The sequence below is a fragment of the Hippocampus zosterae genome, chromosome 5, assembly GCF_025434085.1.
Source record: "Hippocampus zosterae strain Florida chromosome 5, ASM2543408v3, whole genome shotgun sequence".
In the NCBI taxonomy this organism is placed as follows: domain Eukaryota; kingdom Metazoa; phylum Chordata; class Actinopteri; order Syngnathiformes; family Syngnathidae; genus Hippocampus; species Hippocampus zosterae.
Genome location: NC_067455.1, coordinates 7,068,346 through 7,080,629, shown reverse-complemented (window position 1 = coordinate 7,080,629; position 12,284 = coordinate 7,068,346). Strand labels below are relative to the sequence as shown.

The 12,284-nt window shown below is 46.8% G+C and overlaps 1 protein-coding gene across 1 annotated transcript; it reads left to right on the top strand.

Moving 5' to 3' along the window:
• The first annotated feature begins 163 nt into the window (after window positions 1-163).
• On the top strand, window positions 164-10,668 carry capn7 (calpain 7). Its single transcript, XM_052066473.1, has 21 exons — window positions 164-505; window positions 624-732; window positions 2,509-2,675; window positions 2,887-2,954; window positions 3,047-3,274; window positions 3,429-3,515; window positions 3,613-3,739; window positions 3,813-3,898; window positions 4,075-4,168; window positions 4,245-4,391; window positions 4,488-4,594; window positions 5,704-5,824; window positions 5,910-6,054; window positions 6,144-6,243; window positions 6,330-6,465; window positions 6,596-6,671; window positions 7,278-7,423; window positions 8,717-8,779; window positions 8,894-9,024; window positions 9,577-9,669; window positions 10,357-10,668. The coding sequence occupies exons 1-21, from the start codon at window positions 404-406 to the stop codon at window positions 10,499-10,501; spliced, it is 2,478 nt and encodes an 825-aa protein (XP_051922433.1). The 5' UTR covers window positions 164-403; the 3' UTR covers window positions 10,502-10,668.
• Window positions 10,669-12,284: the final 1,616 nt, after the last annotated feature.

Genomic DNA, 12,284 nt, shown 5'->3' with positions numbered 1-12,284 from the left:
GGAAAGTGATGGCGACAAGAGAGACGACAATCTTCTACATCAACGATACTATGTCACCCTCTTCTGGCCGCCTCCTCGAAAGTTACTGAGGTTGGGCGTTTGCAGTTTTCTATTCTACCCCAAGTTCCTGAACGTCGCGTAGTTTCGACCGCCTTCCCCACTGCGCACGCGCAACACGAGTCCCGGAAGCAACACGCTTGTTTTTATTTTTTTTTGACCCGGCAAACATCTGTCAATTTTGACTTCAACCGAGCAGCGTTGGTCTTAAAATCCGTGGCCGTAGTTTTCCATGAACGCCAACATGTCGCCGTCTTGCGCACGCCTCCGTGAGATTAGCTGCTGTCCTCATGAAGGAAACTAACCGTGTTTTATTGTCCCCCCTGGTCAACAAGTTGTGTTGAGAATGGACAGCATAGCGTTGGAGCTCGACGCGATCAAATTCGCCAAAACGGCGGTCACCTACGACCAGAATGGCAAATACAACGAAGCTGCGTTTTACTATAAGGTGAGTGCGAGGATCGAATGTCAGCTGCATCCCCGTTTGCAATCGATGCGCGACAGTCGATGTACGTGGTTGAGTTAAGCACCTCGATGTTTAAGGAGCGTGACTTGTTTCGCTTCAGGAGGCCGCCCAGGCCCTCATTTACGCCGGCATGGCGGGCTCCAAGCTGGACGGCATCCAGGACAAAGTCAACGAGTACCTGGATCGAGTACAGACCCTCCATAATGCGTGTAAGGCCGTCAAAAGCACACACAAGTGACATTACTAGCTCATCAATACACTAACAAGCATAATAATGATCAACACCCACTTGCTCCACTCACAAACATGTTTTCTCATCGCTTGTCTGCCTTCCAAAACCCACAGGTGCCACTGGCATCACTTTTTTCCTCACTGTCTGCCTTGCAGACACCCACTCGCTCTGCTCGCAAACTTTCGTACGCACCCACTTGCTCCACTCGCAAAGGTTTTCCCTTCACTGCTTTCCTGCCTCGCAATGCCCACCTACTTCACTCGCAAAGCGTCCTCTCTAACCGCTTCATGCCCGCCTGCCTTGTATGCTCCTACTCACTCCACTCGCAAAGCTTTTTGTTTTTCTTCACCGCTTGCCAGCCTTGCTCACACCTACTGTACTTGTACCCCTCGCAAATCTTTACGTTTCACCGTTTACGTGCTTCACATGCGCCGTCTCTCACTCTCGAAGCTTTCGTTCTCTCTGCTCGCTCGCCTCACACTTGCCATGCTTTGCACATCATGTCATGTACACGAGAATCACACAAGTGGTGACACATCATGAAAAGCTCTCGTTTGTGTGGATGTTTATGGACAATTTTTGGTCAGAAAGATTCACATTATCTGTTTTTTTTTTTTTTGTAAATTATGAATGTGATATTTTTGTATCCCGATCATGCTTTCAAGCAGGATATTTGTGCGTTAATGTTACTGTCAGACTTGCCCATCAGGATTTTTCCATGAGTGTCCTCACACGCTTTCGTGTGAGACAATGCGCGTCACGAAAACTGGGTGGATGACATTTCTGTCATCGCAGTCAACTTTTCCGGCTATAAATTCTGACAAGGGGGTGATGCTTCTTTAAATAAAAGCTTTCTCATTTTAATTTAACTATTTGTAGTATTTCAGTTTTTCACTTTTAAATTAAAGAAGCCATTTATGGGCAAATGCAAGATTTTTTTTTTTTTTATGCCTTGGAGTTTTTTTTTCTTTTCACTGAAATAGAAAAATGCTCCGTAATCTGGCCGAACGGAATAAAAGTGTCGTGTTGGCCCGAATATAAGACGGCCCTGATTATAAGACGACCCCCTCTTTTTCAAGACTCAAGTTTGCAAAAAGACTTTTTGAACACCAAATTAATTTTTATACAGAAAATAATTACAGTATATTTGAAACAAATGATTATAACAATATATTTGAGAGAAAAAGCATGTTTATTTTGCTTCATTCAAATCTCAATACCTGAACATTTAAATATGTAAACTAAAGTGCAATCACATTCGTAAACGAATGGCTTCTGGTTTTTGAAATGTCATCATAACTTCGCCTCAGCTGCCGATCTTTGACCCACTTTTCTTCATATTGTCACTACGTTTCTCCATTTTCTGTTATCCCGTCCATTATTTTCTTCTCTTTTCTTTCTTGCCGCTAGTTTTAATTTTTCTTCTTCGTGCTACCGCTATTTTAATTTTTATTCTTCGCGACAGGGGTTCGCTTTGGCCTGGGGAGTCAAATTCAGCATTCGCTTCAATGATATCTGGCGCCATCTAGCGTCGCGAATGGGTATAATGGCTAGACCCTGAATATAAGACGACCTCCACTTTTTCAGTCTTATTTCAATGCAAAAAAAAAACCACAGTCTTATATTCGGGCCAATACGGTGTGACATTGTGAAATAGTGGAAATGTGCCATTTACAGACAGTCTTTGCTGGTGTTATTCCCCCCCCCCCCCCCAACCCCCCATCTTAAAATTCTCTGCCATGTTCCCACCCAGTGAGCGCCGTGGAGGCGCAGAAGAGCGACCCGCTCAAGTCCCGCCATCAGCTGGACCTGGAGCGTGCCCACTTCCTGGTCACGCAGGCCTTTGAGGAGGACGGCAAAGGAAACGACGACGAAGCCGTGGAGCTCTACACTCAGGCCGTAGAGCTCTGCATCAAGACGGTCAGGATCCGCGTGGCCTTCTAAACGTTCCCTCCCGCACGTGGCGCTTCAGGTTCTTCCGCGTGTCTCATCGCGGCCTCCTTCCGATCGCCTCCTTCTTCTTTTGCGCGTCCCGTTCGTATGCCGCGCGTTCATCTGCACGTGTTTCCTCATGTTCTTCGGTATGTGGTGTTGACGGGTCTGCTCCGCGTGTCTCTTCATGCGTTGGCAGTCCAACGAGACGTCTGACCAGGCTATGCAGACCAAGCTCAAGCAGTTGGCCCATCAAGCTTTAGACAGGTTGGTTTCACTCAACCCATTTTCCAAACGCGATCGAACAATTCCGTTTGTCATCGATGTGACGCGACTAAAGTCGCCACGGTGTCCCTCAGGGCGGAAGGTCTCAAGCAATCGCAGTCCAAGTCTGGACCGTCGCAGACTCAGGACAGGGCGGGACCGTCGGGGGCGAAGGCCAGCTCGTCGGGACCCGTCCGCCAGTTTTTCCCGCTGGGTCCCGACTTTTCTCTCAACGACCGCCCGCAACCTCAGCCCATGAGGGCCGTCCAGTCCAGTGAACCGCACGGTCAGCGATACTCGTCTGACGAGATCGAGGTCCTCAGGTCATTTGTGTTCTTCAACTTGCGGTTCCGGTTCTTCTCGTAGTCCTCGCTACGCGTTCCTCCTGTGTTCCTCCTATCCTACACGTTCTGTTCTTCTCATGTTTTTCCTCCTTGGACACCTTTCTGCCCGTCACATCCCGCCACCTTTTTGTAGGAGCACGTCGACAATCAACGGCATCGCCTACGTTCCCTTCATGAGCGTGGACCTCAAGGAGCGCTTCGCCTTTCCCGTGCCCTTCTCGTGAGTCGAATCTTCGCCGGGATCCAGAACCACCCGTCTTGTGAGATGTTGGAGAGTCTTTTGTCTTTATTCCCCCCACCCCCCCACCCCCCACCAGGGACAAATCAGGCACTTTGGCTCTGTCACCCAAGCAGAAAGTCATCTTCTCCCGCTGGGTCCGACCCGACGAGATCTGCACCAGTCCCACCATGATCATGTCTGTGTCCAGCTTCAGCATCAAGCAGGTCTGCAACGGTGACGCGTCCCGGTCGCTCAACTTTGCTTTTGGATTTTAACACGAGCTGCTTCGACGCGCAGACGGTGGTGTCCGACTGTTCCTTCGTGGCTTCGCTCGCCATCAGCGCCGCCTACGAGAGACGCTACAACAAGAAACTCATCACCAGGTAGCTTGGAAGTTTTTTGTTTTATTTTTTTAACTCATTCAGTAACAGCCAATTCTAGACCAAGTCTGAAAAGACGTTTAAAAACGTCTTTGGGAGTGAATGGGTTAAATTTGACACTCAAGTACAGATACAGAATAAATGCTTCAAAAGTCCCGTTCCTCGCTGATGTTTTTCAGCATCATCTATCCTCAGAACCGGCGGGGGGAGCCCGAGTACAACCCATGTGGGAAATACATGGTCAAGCTGCACATCAACGGCGTTCCCAGGAAGGTAAAAGCGTCGCGCAGAAAAGAAGAGAAACACACAAACGGATAACCGTGTTTGCGTCTGTCTCTCTCTCACGCAGGTGATCATCGACGACTTTCTGCCCGTGGATCGCAACGGCGAGCTGCTGTGCTCGTACTCCAGCAACAGAAATGAGCTGTGGGTGTCGCTCATCGAGAAAGCGTACATGAAGGTGATGGGAGGCTACGACTTCCCCGGATCCAACTCGGTAGGCGCCGTTTCACGCTTTCTCCGCGTTTGCCTCTCCGTGTATTTCTCATGTTTCTTGTTTTGTTTTTTGCCCCCCCCCCCACCCCCCCCTCAGAACATCGATCTCCACGCGCTCACCGGCTGGATCCCCGAGCGCATCGCCATGCACTCGGACAATCAGTCGTTCAGTAAGGACGACACTTTCCGTATGCTCTTCCAGAGGTGAGGTCACGTCAACTCTTTGGCATAAAAATGTCTTCAAAAGGATTTTGCAATTGTTGTCAGTTACCTGGTGGCCCGGTAGTCCAGTGGTTAGCGCGTCGGCTTCACAGTGCAGAGGTATCGGGTTCGATTCCAGCTCCGGCCTCCCTGTGTGGAGTTTGCATGTTCTCCACGGGCCTGCGTGGGTTTTCTCCGGGTGCTCCGGTTTCCTCCCACATTCCAAAAACATGCGTGGAAGGCTGATTGAACACTCTGAAAATTGTCCCTAGGTGTGAGTGTGTGTGTGGATGGTTGTTCGTCTATGTGTGCCCTGCGATTGGCTGGCAACCGATTCAGGGTGTCCCCCGCCTACTGCCCGGAGACGGCTGGGATGGGCTCCAGCACCCCCCGCGACCCTAGTGAGGATCAAGCGGTACGGAAGATGAATGAATGAATGAATGTCAGTTACCTTTTTTACTCTGGTTCGATCATAAAACTGGAAACGTTTTTTTTTCTTTTAACCCCCACAATGGCCAGCAGATGGCAGCATTTGGTCTCTTTTGCATAAGCTCATCACAATGCTTTGATATTTGCGAACATGGCGGCCCTTTGGAAATTCGGCCGTTAAAAGCAGCTTGTGATTGATCAAAGTGTTTGTCATCTTAACTCTGCTCCAAAGAGCTCCGCAAAAGAGAGAAAAGATGACGGCCAAACTTTAAATTTAGAAGTTAGAAGTGATGGCCAACTTTACATACATACAAACACTCACGTTCTGTACACACATAAGCATGCAAAGCATGCTGCACACGCGCACACTACTAAATACTACTACTACTAAATAGTGTGTAAATAAGTTTTTCCAGTGTAGCATGGTTATGTTGGTAATTATTATATGTTTATTATATATATGTATAAATGTATTATTATATTCTTGCTGGTGGAGGCTGTAAATTTCCCCAGTGTGGGACAAATAAAGGATATCTTATCTTATCTTATCTTATGTACAGTAAATACATGATTGTGCTTTCCAATTCATCGTTGCCGGCATTTTATAGAAGACTCGACTGTTCAGATGTTTCGAGGCCTCCGTCCAACTTGTCAATCGCGATTCGGTGTATTCTCATCCGCAGGTTCCATCGAGGCGACGTCCTCATCACCACGGCGACCGGCGTGATGACGGAGGAGGAAGGGGAGCAGTGGGGCTTGGTGCCAACTCACGCCTACGCAGTCCTCGACATCAGGGAATACAAGGTTAGCCTCCGCAAAAAAAAAAAAAAAAAAAAAGCAACAGCGGCACCGGTGTCCTTCCTCCTAACCTGCCGCCGCCTTTTTGTAGAACATGCGCTTCCTTCAGCTGAAGAACCCTTGGAGCCACTTGCGATGGAAAGGCCGCTACAGCGAGCGAGACGAGAACAACTGGACTCCCGATCTCCTCAAATACCTCAACTTTGACCCCAAGACGGCGCAGAAGTTTGATAATGGTACTTTGAGGCCGATGACATTTAAATCGGCCAGGGTTGAACTCGCAGACCAATTGACGATACAAGATTTTTTTTTTTCGTCCCTTCAGGTGTGTTTTGGATCGCTTGGGAGGACTTGTGTCAATATTATGATGTCATTTACCTCAGCTGGAACCCGTCGCTGTTCAAAGAATCCACCTGCATCCACAGGTTTGTGCGTAAATTCTGAAAGCAAAGTCTTCTCTCACACCAAATAAGCTCCAAAATGTGTCTTGTGCTTTCTGGGTGGCCTGCAGCAGCTGGGATGGAAAGCAAGGCCCCGTCAAGGACGTCTACAGTTTAGCCAACAACCCGCAGTACAAGCTGGAGGTGCAGTGTCCAGCAGGGGGCGCTGCCGTGTGGGTGCTGCTTTCCAGACATATCACTGACAAGGTCGGACAGAGTGGAAAAGTGACCAGGATTTGGTCTCACGCATGAGGAGGATCAGAAACCTTCATGAAATGTCTATTCTTTTTTTTTTCTTTTTTTTTCTAATGATTTTATTACTTATTTTCTGATGCAGGAGGACTTTGCGCAGAACCGAGAGTTCATCACGTTGGTTGTTTACAAGACAGACGGCAAGAAGGTTTACTATCCAGGTCTGACATTCTTCTTTATTATTTTTGCTATCAAAAAAAACATTATTGCCAAAAGTTATTTTTATATTTTTGGATAACAAGAATTTTTTTTTTTAGAATACACACAGGTATTTTTTTAAAAATTCATATTGCGAGAAAAGGTTCAACCAGATGGGCGAATGAGTAAGTGAAAGGAAAAAAGACCCAATAAAATAAAATTTTTAAAAAGCGCTGTGGCCGACGCCATTGCGCAAGAATATGACATTATGAGTCGCAGATTGATAAACCACATCGCATATATCAATATGACACCGAGCAAATGAATAGCGCCGAAATGTGATACACCGGATTTGAACGAGTCACATTCACATGACACGCGGCGCAGTCGTGACACAAAGCACTTGATTTTATTTTTTTGTAAGCTAAAAAAAAAACAAAAGCTGTATTTATTGTTTTTTGATCCGCAGTGTTAAAATCATGTCACAGTCCAAGATTTATTTCAAAATATGAATGGATGCCATCACGGTCAACAGGAAGTGGTTCCAACTTGAATGGCGCACCAAATAAAGCGCGCGGCGGAGGTCCTTTGGATCGCAGACAAATGACATTTTGTTGTGCCCGTTGCAGCCGAGCCCCCACCCTACATCGACGGAATTCGGATCAACAGCCCCCACTACCTGACCAAGATCCGTCTGACCAACGCCGGGTCGCACACCTTCACGCTGGTGGTGTCGCAATACGAGAAGCAGAACACCATCAACTACACGCTGAGGGTAGGAGGCCTCGCCCGTTCGCCGTCAAAAAGTCGTAAAAAAACATTTTCTGGCCCGAAAGCTGAAAATTTGTCACCTTCGGTTGAAGTTGCGATTGGCAGAAAGCTTTTGGCGTGGAAAGAGAGTTGGCTAGGAAGTGTGAATGCAGCCTGACGTAAGAAAAATCACCACGGGGATTCATGGCAACATCGGCTTCTCTGGAGTTGTCCAAGGGGGGGCGTGGGGGTGTTTTTGAGAAGAAGTCTCTCCGGTAGTGCCCAAAGTGATCGGCAGAATTTAGATTTTGCTGTTTCAGCGTTCGGATTTGATCCGAAATGGGACCAAAATTGCCCTTGCCCAATGCCCTTTGTTCTGCGGCAGAAGAGTTCTCTTTGCGCTTGTTGTTTTTCAAATTTGATTCGCAGAAGTGGGCGGCCCGGTAGTCCAGTGGTTAGCACGTCGGCTTCACAGTGCAGAGGGGGTTCGATTCCAGCTCCGGCCTCCCTGTGTGGAGTTTGCATGTTCTCCCTGGTCCTGCGTGGGTTTTTTCCGCGTGCTGCGGTTTCCTCCCACATTCCAAAAACATGCGTGGCAGGCTGATTGAACACTCTAAATTGTCCCAAGGTGTGAGTGTGAGCGTGGATGGTTGTTGGTCTCTGTGTGCCCTGCGATTGGCTGGCAACCAATTCAGGGTGTCCCCCGCCTACTGCCCGAAGATGGCTGGTATAGGCTCCAGCACCCCCGTGACCCTGGTGAGGATTAAGCGGTTCGGAAAATGGATGGATGGATGGATTCGCAGAAGTTCAATTCCAAGTTGAGCATTGTGTGCTACCAACACTGCTTTTTTTTTTTAATTCTCACCAAAGTGAAGTTATACTTAAAAAAAATATTTATTGATTCAGGTAATTATAAAAGCCACCCTTAACAGAAATGATAATAGTGATCAAAATGATGATCATTAAAAATTATCATGATCATGACATTTCCAGGGGGGCTGGGGGGGAAACACGCACACACACACACACGCGCACACACACACATGCACACATTTAAGGGATCCAAATGATGCTTTTTTTTTTTTACTGCAGCAGAAATGGCTTTTGTTACCCGACGAAAATTCACTACGTCGTAATCGTAGAAGAAACCAAAACATCGATGAGAAGAATGATTAAAAAAAACAAAAAAAGTCCGAGTGGAGACTCAAATGTACAGACAGCAAAAGGGGTGTTGATATGCTACGAATGATGCTATGCTAATTGCGAGTCTGAAACCAAATGGAAATGATTTTCTTTCTTTTGTGGCCTCTTTCTGCAGGTTTACTCTGGTTGCAAATTCAACTTCTCTAAGATTCCGAATCCCTTCACGCACACCAAAAGGGTAAGCCAACACAAAGCGCAAACGCGTTGTGTGCATTTTGGTTTGTGGTTTTGGTGCTCGTGTGTGTGTGTGTGTGTGTGCGTGTTTGTGTTGACGACTTGTTGTGGGGCTCAGATTAACGGCCAGTGGAAAGGCGCGAGTGCCGGCGGCTGCGGCAACTATAAGGACTCGTACAAGAACAATCCAGTCTACCAACTGCAGCTGGAGCGATCCGGTCCGCTACTCATAGAACTGCGAGGTTCCAGGTCAGTGAGCCCCCCCCCCCCCACCCGCCACATCCGTGTCTATGCAGCGTCGTCGTCATTCGACCCCGTCGCAGAAAATGTATCGGGGTGCGATGGATAATAGCCATCCATTCTCAATGCGCATGTTGAAGGGCCGTATTGATGTCATATAGGGGGCGGGGTCAATTTTGGAAAAACCTTCCTCCCCCTCCCCCTCCCCCACCCCCTACTTGAACCCGCAAATATTCAATCAAACCGTGTCATCTTACGTCCCAAAACGGTGCCTCCCATTCAAGACGCTCAGGTTTTGGTTCAAAAACTGAAAGACGCACACGTTGTGCAAATGCTACATGCCGATTTATAATACAATACAATACATGCTGATTTCTATAGCGCTTTCACAACAGCGGCAGCTGTAACAAAGCGCTTAACAAAACACTTAACATAAAGTAAAATAATAAACACAACATATAACATAAAACACGGACAGTCATGCAGTCCTAACCACTTTTCCATCACACGCTTTGTTGTTTGAAGCAGTTTGAGATTTACATGCGCTGACGTGTACTTCAGGCAATACAGCGTTGGCTTCGAGATGGTCACCGTGTCGACCGCGAGCGATGGCGGGGCCACTTCCACGTCCAAGAGGAGCAGCGGAGATTACAGGTACGCTAACAACTCAAAGGAGCCGCTCGCATTTTTGGTGGCCTGCTACGTCTAAGTACGGCGGTTTCAAGTTCGAGGTGTCCCAAAAAAAAAAATGAGTCGATCGCAGGGGTGTTTGAACTTTTTTGTTTGAGGGCCGCCGACGGAAAAAGTGGAAGGGCCGCTTTAGAATTCGTCAACTTTTTGAAACGCGCTCAAGTCAATGAAGAATGCGATGATTGTTTCTATTGTCGGGTTCATTTCATCAGCTTTCTGTTTAAGGTGCTGAGGCAACTTGTTGAGGATTTTTGCAAGTGTCTGTGGTCGATGTCAAAGTAGATCGAGCTCCGCCTTTGCTAAACGGAGGCGTTCGTAAGTTGAGCTGTCACTTTATTTTATTTCAAAAGGTTTGAGGGTGTCAACAAATTATAAGTTTAAGCCTGGTTTAAGGATCCAGATTGGGGTTTCCAGCCAGCTTTAGGCTTTCAATCCAGGGTGACGAGTTTTAAACAAGGTCTCAGCAGCCAAGGTCTAGTTTTCAAGCAAAGTTTTGACTTTCAAATCAGGGGTCCAAGCAAAAGTTTTAACTTCTGTTTAGGAGTGTTAAACAAAAAAGAACAAATACATTGATTGTTGTCGGCCTGCGCTTTGGTGTCCCGTCTGACGCCATCTTCACGCGCGCGCATGTTGTTGGCGTGGTCCCGGCAGATGCGGTTTCTGCTACATGGATTGCGAGCAGGTCCCGGCGGGCGTTTACAACGTGGTGCCCACCACCTTCCTGCCCAAACAGGAGGGCCCCTTCTTCCTGGACTTCGCCAGCACCGCACCCCTCAAAGTGGCACAGCTGCAATGACTGGTTTCGAGCCACGTCACAAACCTGCCAATCACAAGTGGACTCCACATGTCTGCAAGCCAATCATTTATTTACCTGACTTTTTTTTTAAAGACAAAATGCTTCCATGACGTGTGTCACGGATTATGGATGTCTGTTATTATGAAGACATTAAATGGACGGCTATGTACCAGTGTTGTGTCCAAAGACCGGCAACCCGAGGCCAAGGCCAAGGGCCAAGGACTAATTTAACACCCCTCCATCATAACCCCTTGCACTACCTAACGCTTGAATGAAGTGTTTTTATTCAAAGAGTAGAACAGTCAGGGCACGTGTTATTTATACTGAGAAAAACCAAAATAAAAGCATATGATATACATTTATGAATGAATGTCTTAGTGCAAGCGGCCCGGTAGTCCAGTGGTTAGCACGTCGGCTTCACAGTGCAGAGGTACCGGGTTCGATTCCAGCTCCGGCCTCCCTGTGTGGAGTTTGCATGTTCTCCCCGGGCCTGCGTGGGTTTTCTCTGGGTGCTCCGGTTTCCTCCCACATTCCAAAAAAATATGCATGGCAGGCTGGTTGAACACTCTAAATTGTCCCTAGGTGTGGGTGTGAGTGCGAATGGTTGTTCGTCTCTGTGTGCCCTGCGATTGGCTGGCAACCGATTCAGGGTGTCCCCCGCCTACTGTCCGGAGACAGCTGGGATAGGCTCCAGCACCCCCGCGACCCTAGTGAGGATCAAGCCGTTAGGAAGATGAATGAATGAATGTCTTAGTGCAGTCGTTTCTTAATACGAAGTAAATCAACACTCAACAGGCATGACGTGGCACGGAAGACAAGTTGAGAAATGACTTTGCATAGAAGTCAATCACTGAGTGCAGAAAAAGCGATAATCTCTGCAGTGATCATTTTACAGTTTACCGGGAGCATTAGAAAAGTATGAGTTGCATTATGCATTGAGAGAGTACCAAATTTCGAATTCTGCAACGGTCCACTTATTCAATTGCGTATGATAACACAAACAACAACATATACATACAATTAATTATAAACAAATGCTGCAAAAATGTTAATAATTCAGTAGCAGGCCTGAGGATTTCGGAAATTCATGGTAAACGTTTTTCGGTTCCGTCGGATCACCCGACGGGAAACCATGGTAACTAATGTTGGGTTCTGTAAACGTTCATCGTGGAAACCCGGTTTTTCTATTTTGACTGATATTCATAATCAAGAATTCTGACACTCAAAAGTAGAATGTTTCACGGGTAAATGTTTGAAAACGATGCATTGACAATGAACATTACATCAGTAGCTGTGTACTCCAGGTTTATTCCAAAGAATAAATGGATCAAAAACTGGTGTACTCATGTGGCATCATTGGAGTATTTTTTTCCAATCTCACACTGCAAAGATTAATTTACTGGTTATCATTAATACAGGTAAGTATTGATATGGCTTGACATCATCTTCCCAAGACGATGCATGTGTCTAAAAACGCCTTACTATACATGGTAGTTTTTTTCGGCGAAAAACGCCTTACTATACATCTTCGTTTTTTTTCGGCGGCTAAAAACGCCTTACTATACATGGTCGTTTTTTTTCGGCTAAAACTGCCTTACTATACATGGTCATTTTTTTTCGGCCAAAAACGCCTTACTATACATGGTCATTTTTTTCGCCTAAAAACGCCTTACTATACATCCTCGTTTTTTTTCGCCGGCTAAAAACGCCTTACTATACATGGTCGTTTTTCTCGGCTAAAAATGCCTTACTATACATGGTAATTTTTTTTCGCCTAAAAACG

Coding starts and splice junctions, on each gene's coding strand:
- capn7 (XM_052066473.1), top strand. CDS start 404: ATGGACAGCATAGCGTTGGAGCTCGACGCGATCAAATTCGCCAAAACG. Junction 4,595..5,703: donor TTCCGTATGCTCTTCCAGAG/GTGAGGTCACGT, acceptor TCTCATCCGCAG/GTTCCATCGAGGCGACGTCC. Junction 8,780..8,893: donor CCTTCACGCACACCAAAAGG/GTAAGCCAACAC, acceptor TGTGGGGCTCAG/ATTAACGGCCAGTGGAAAGG.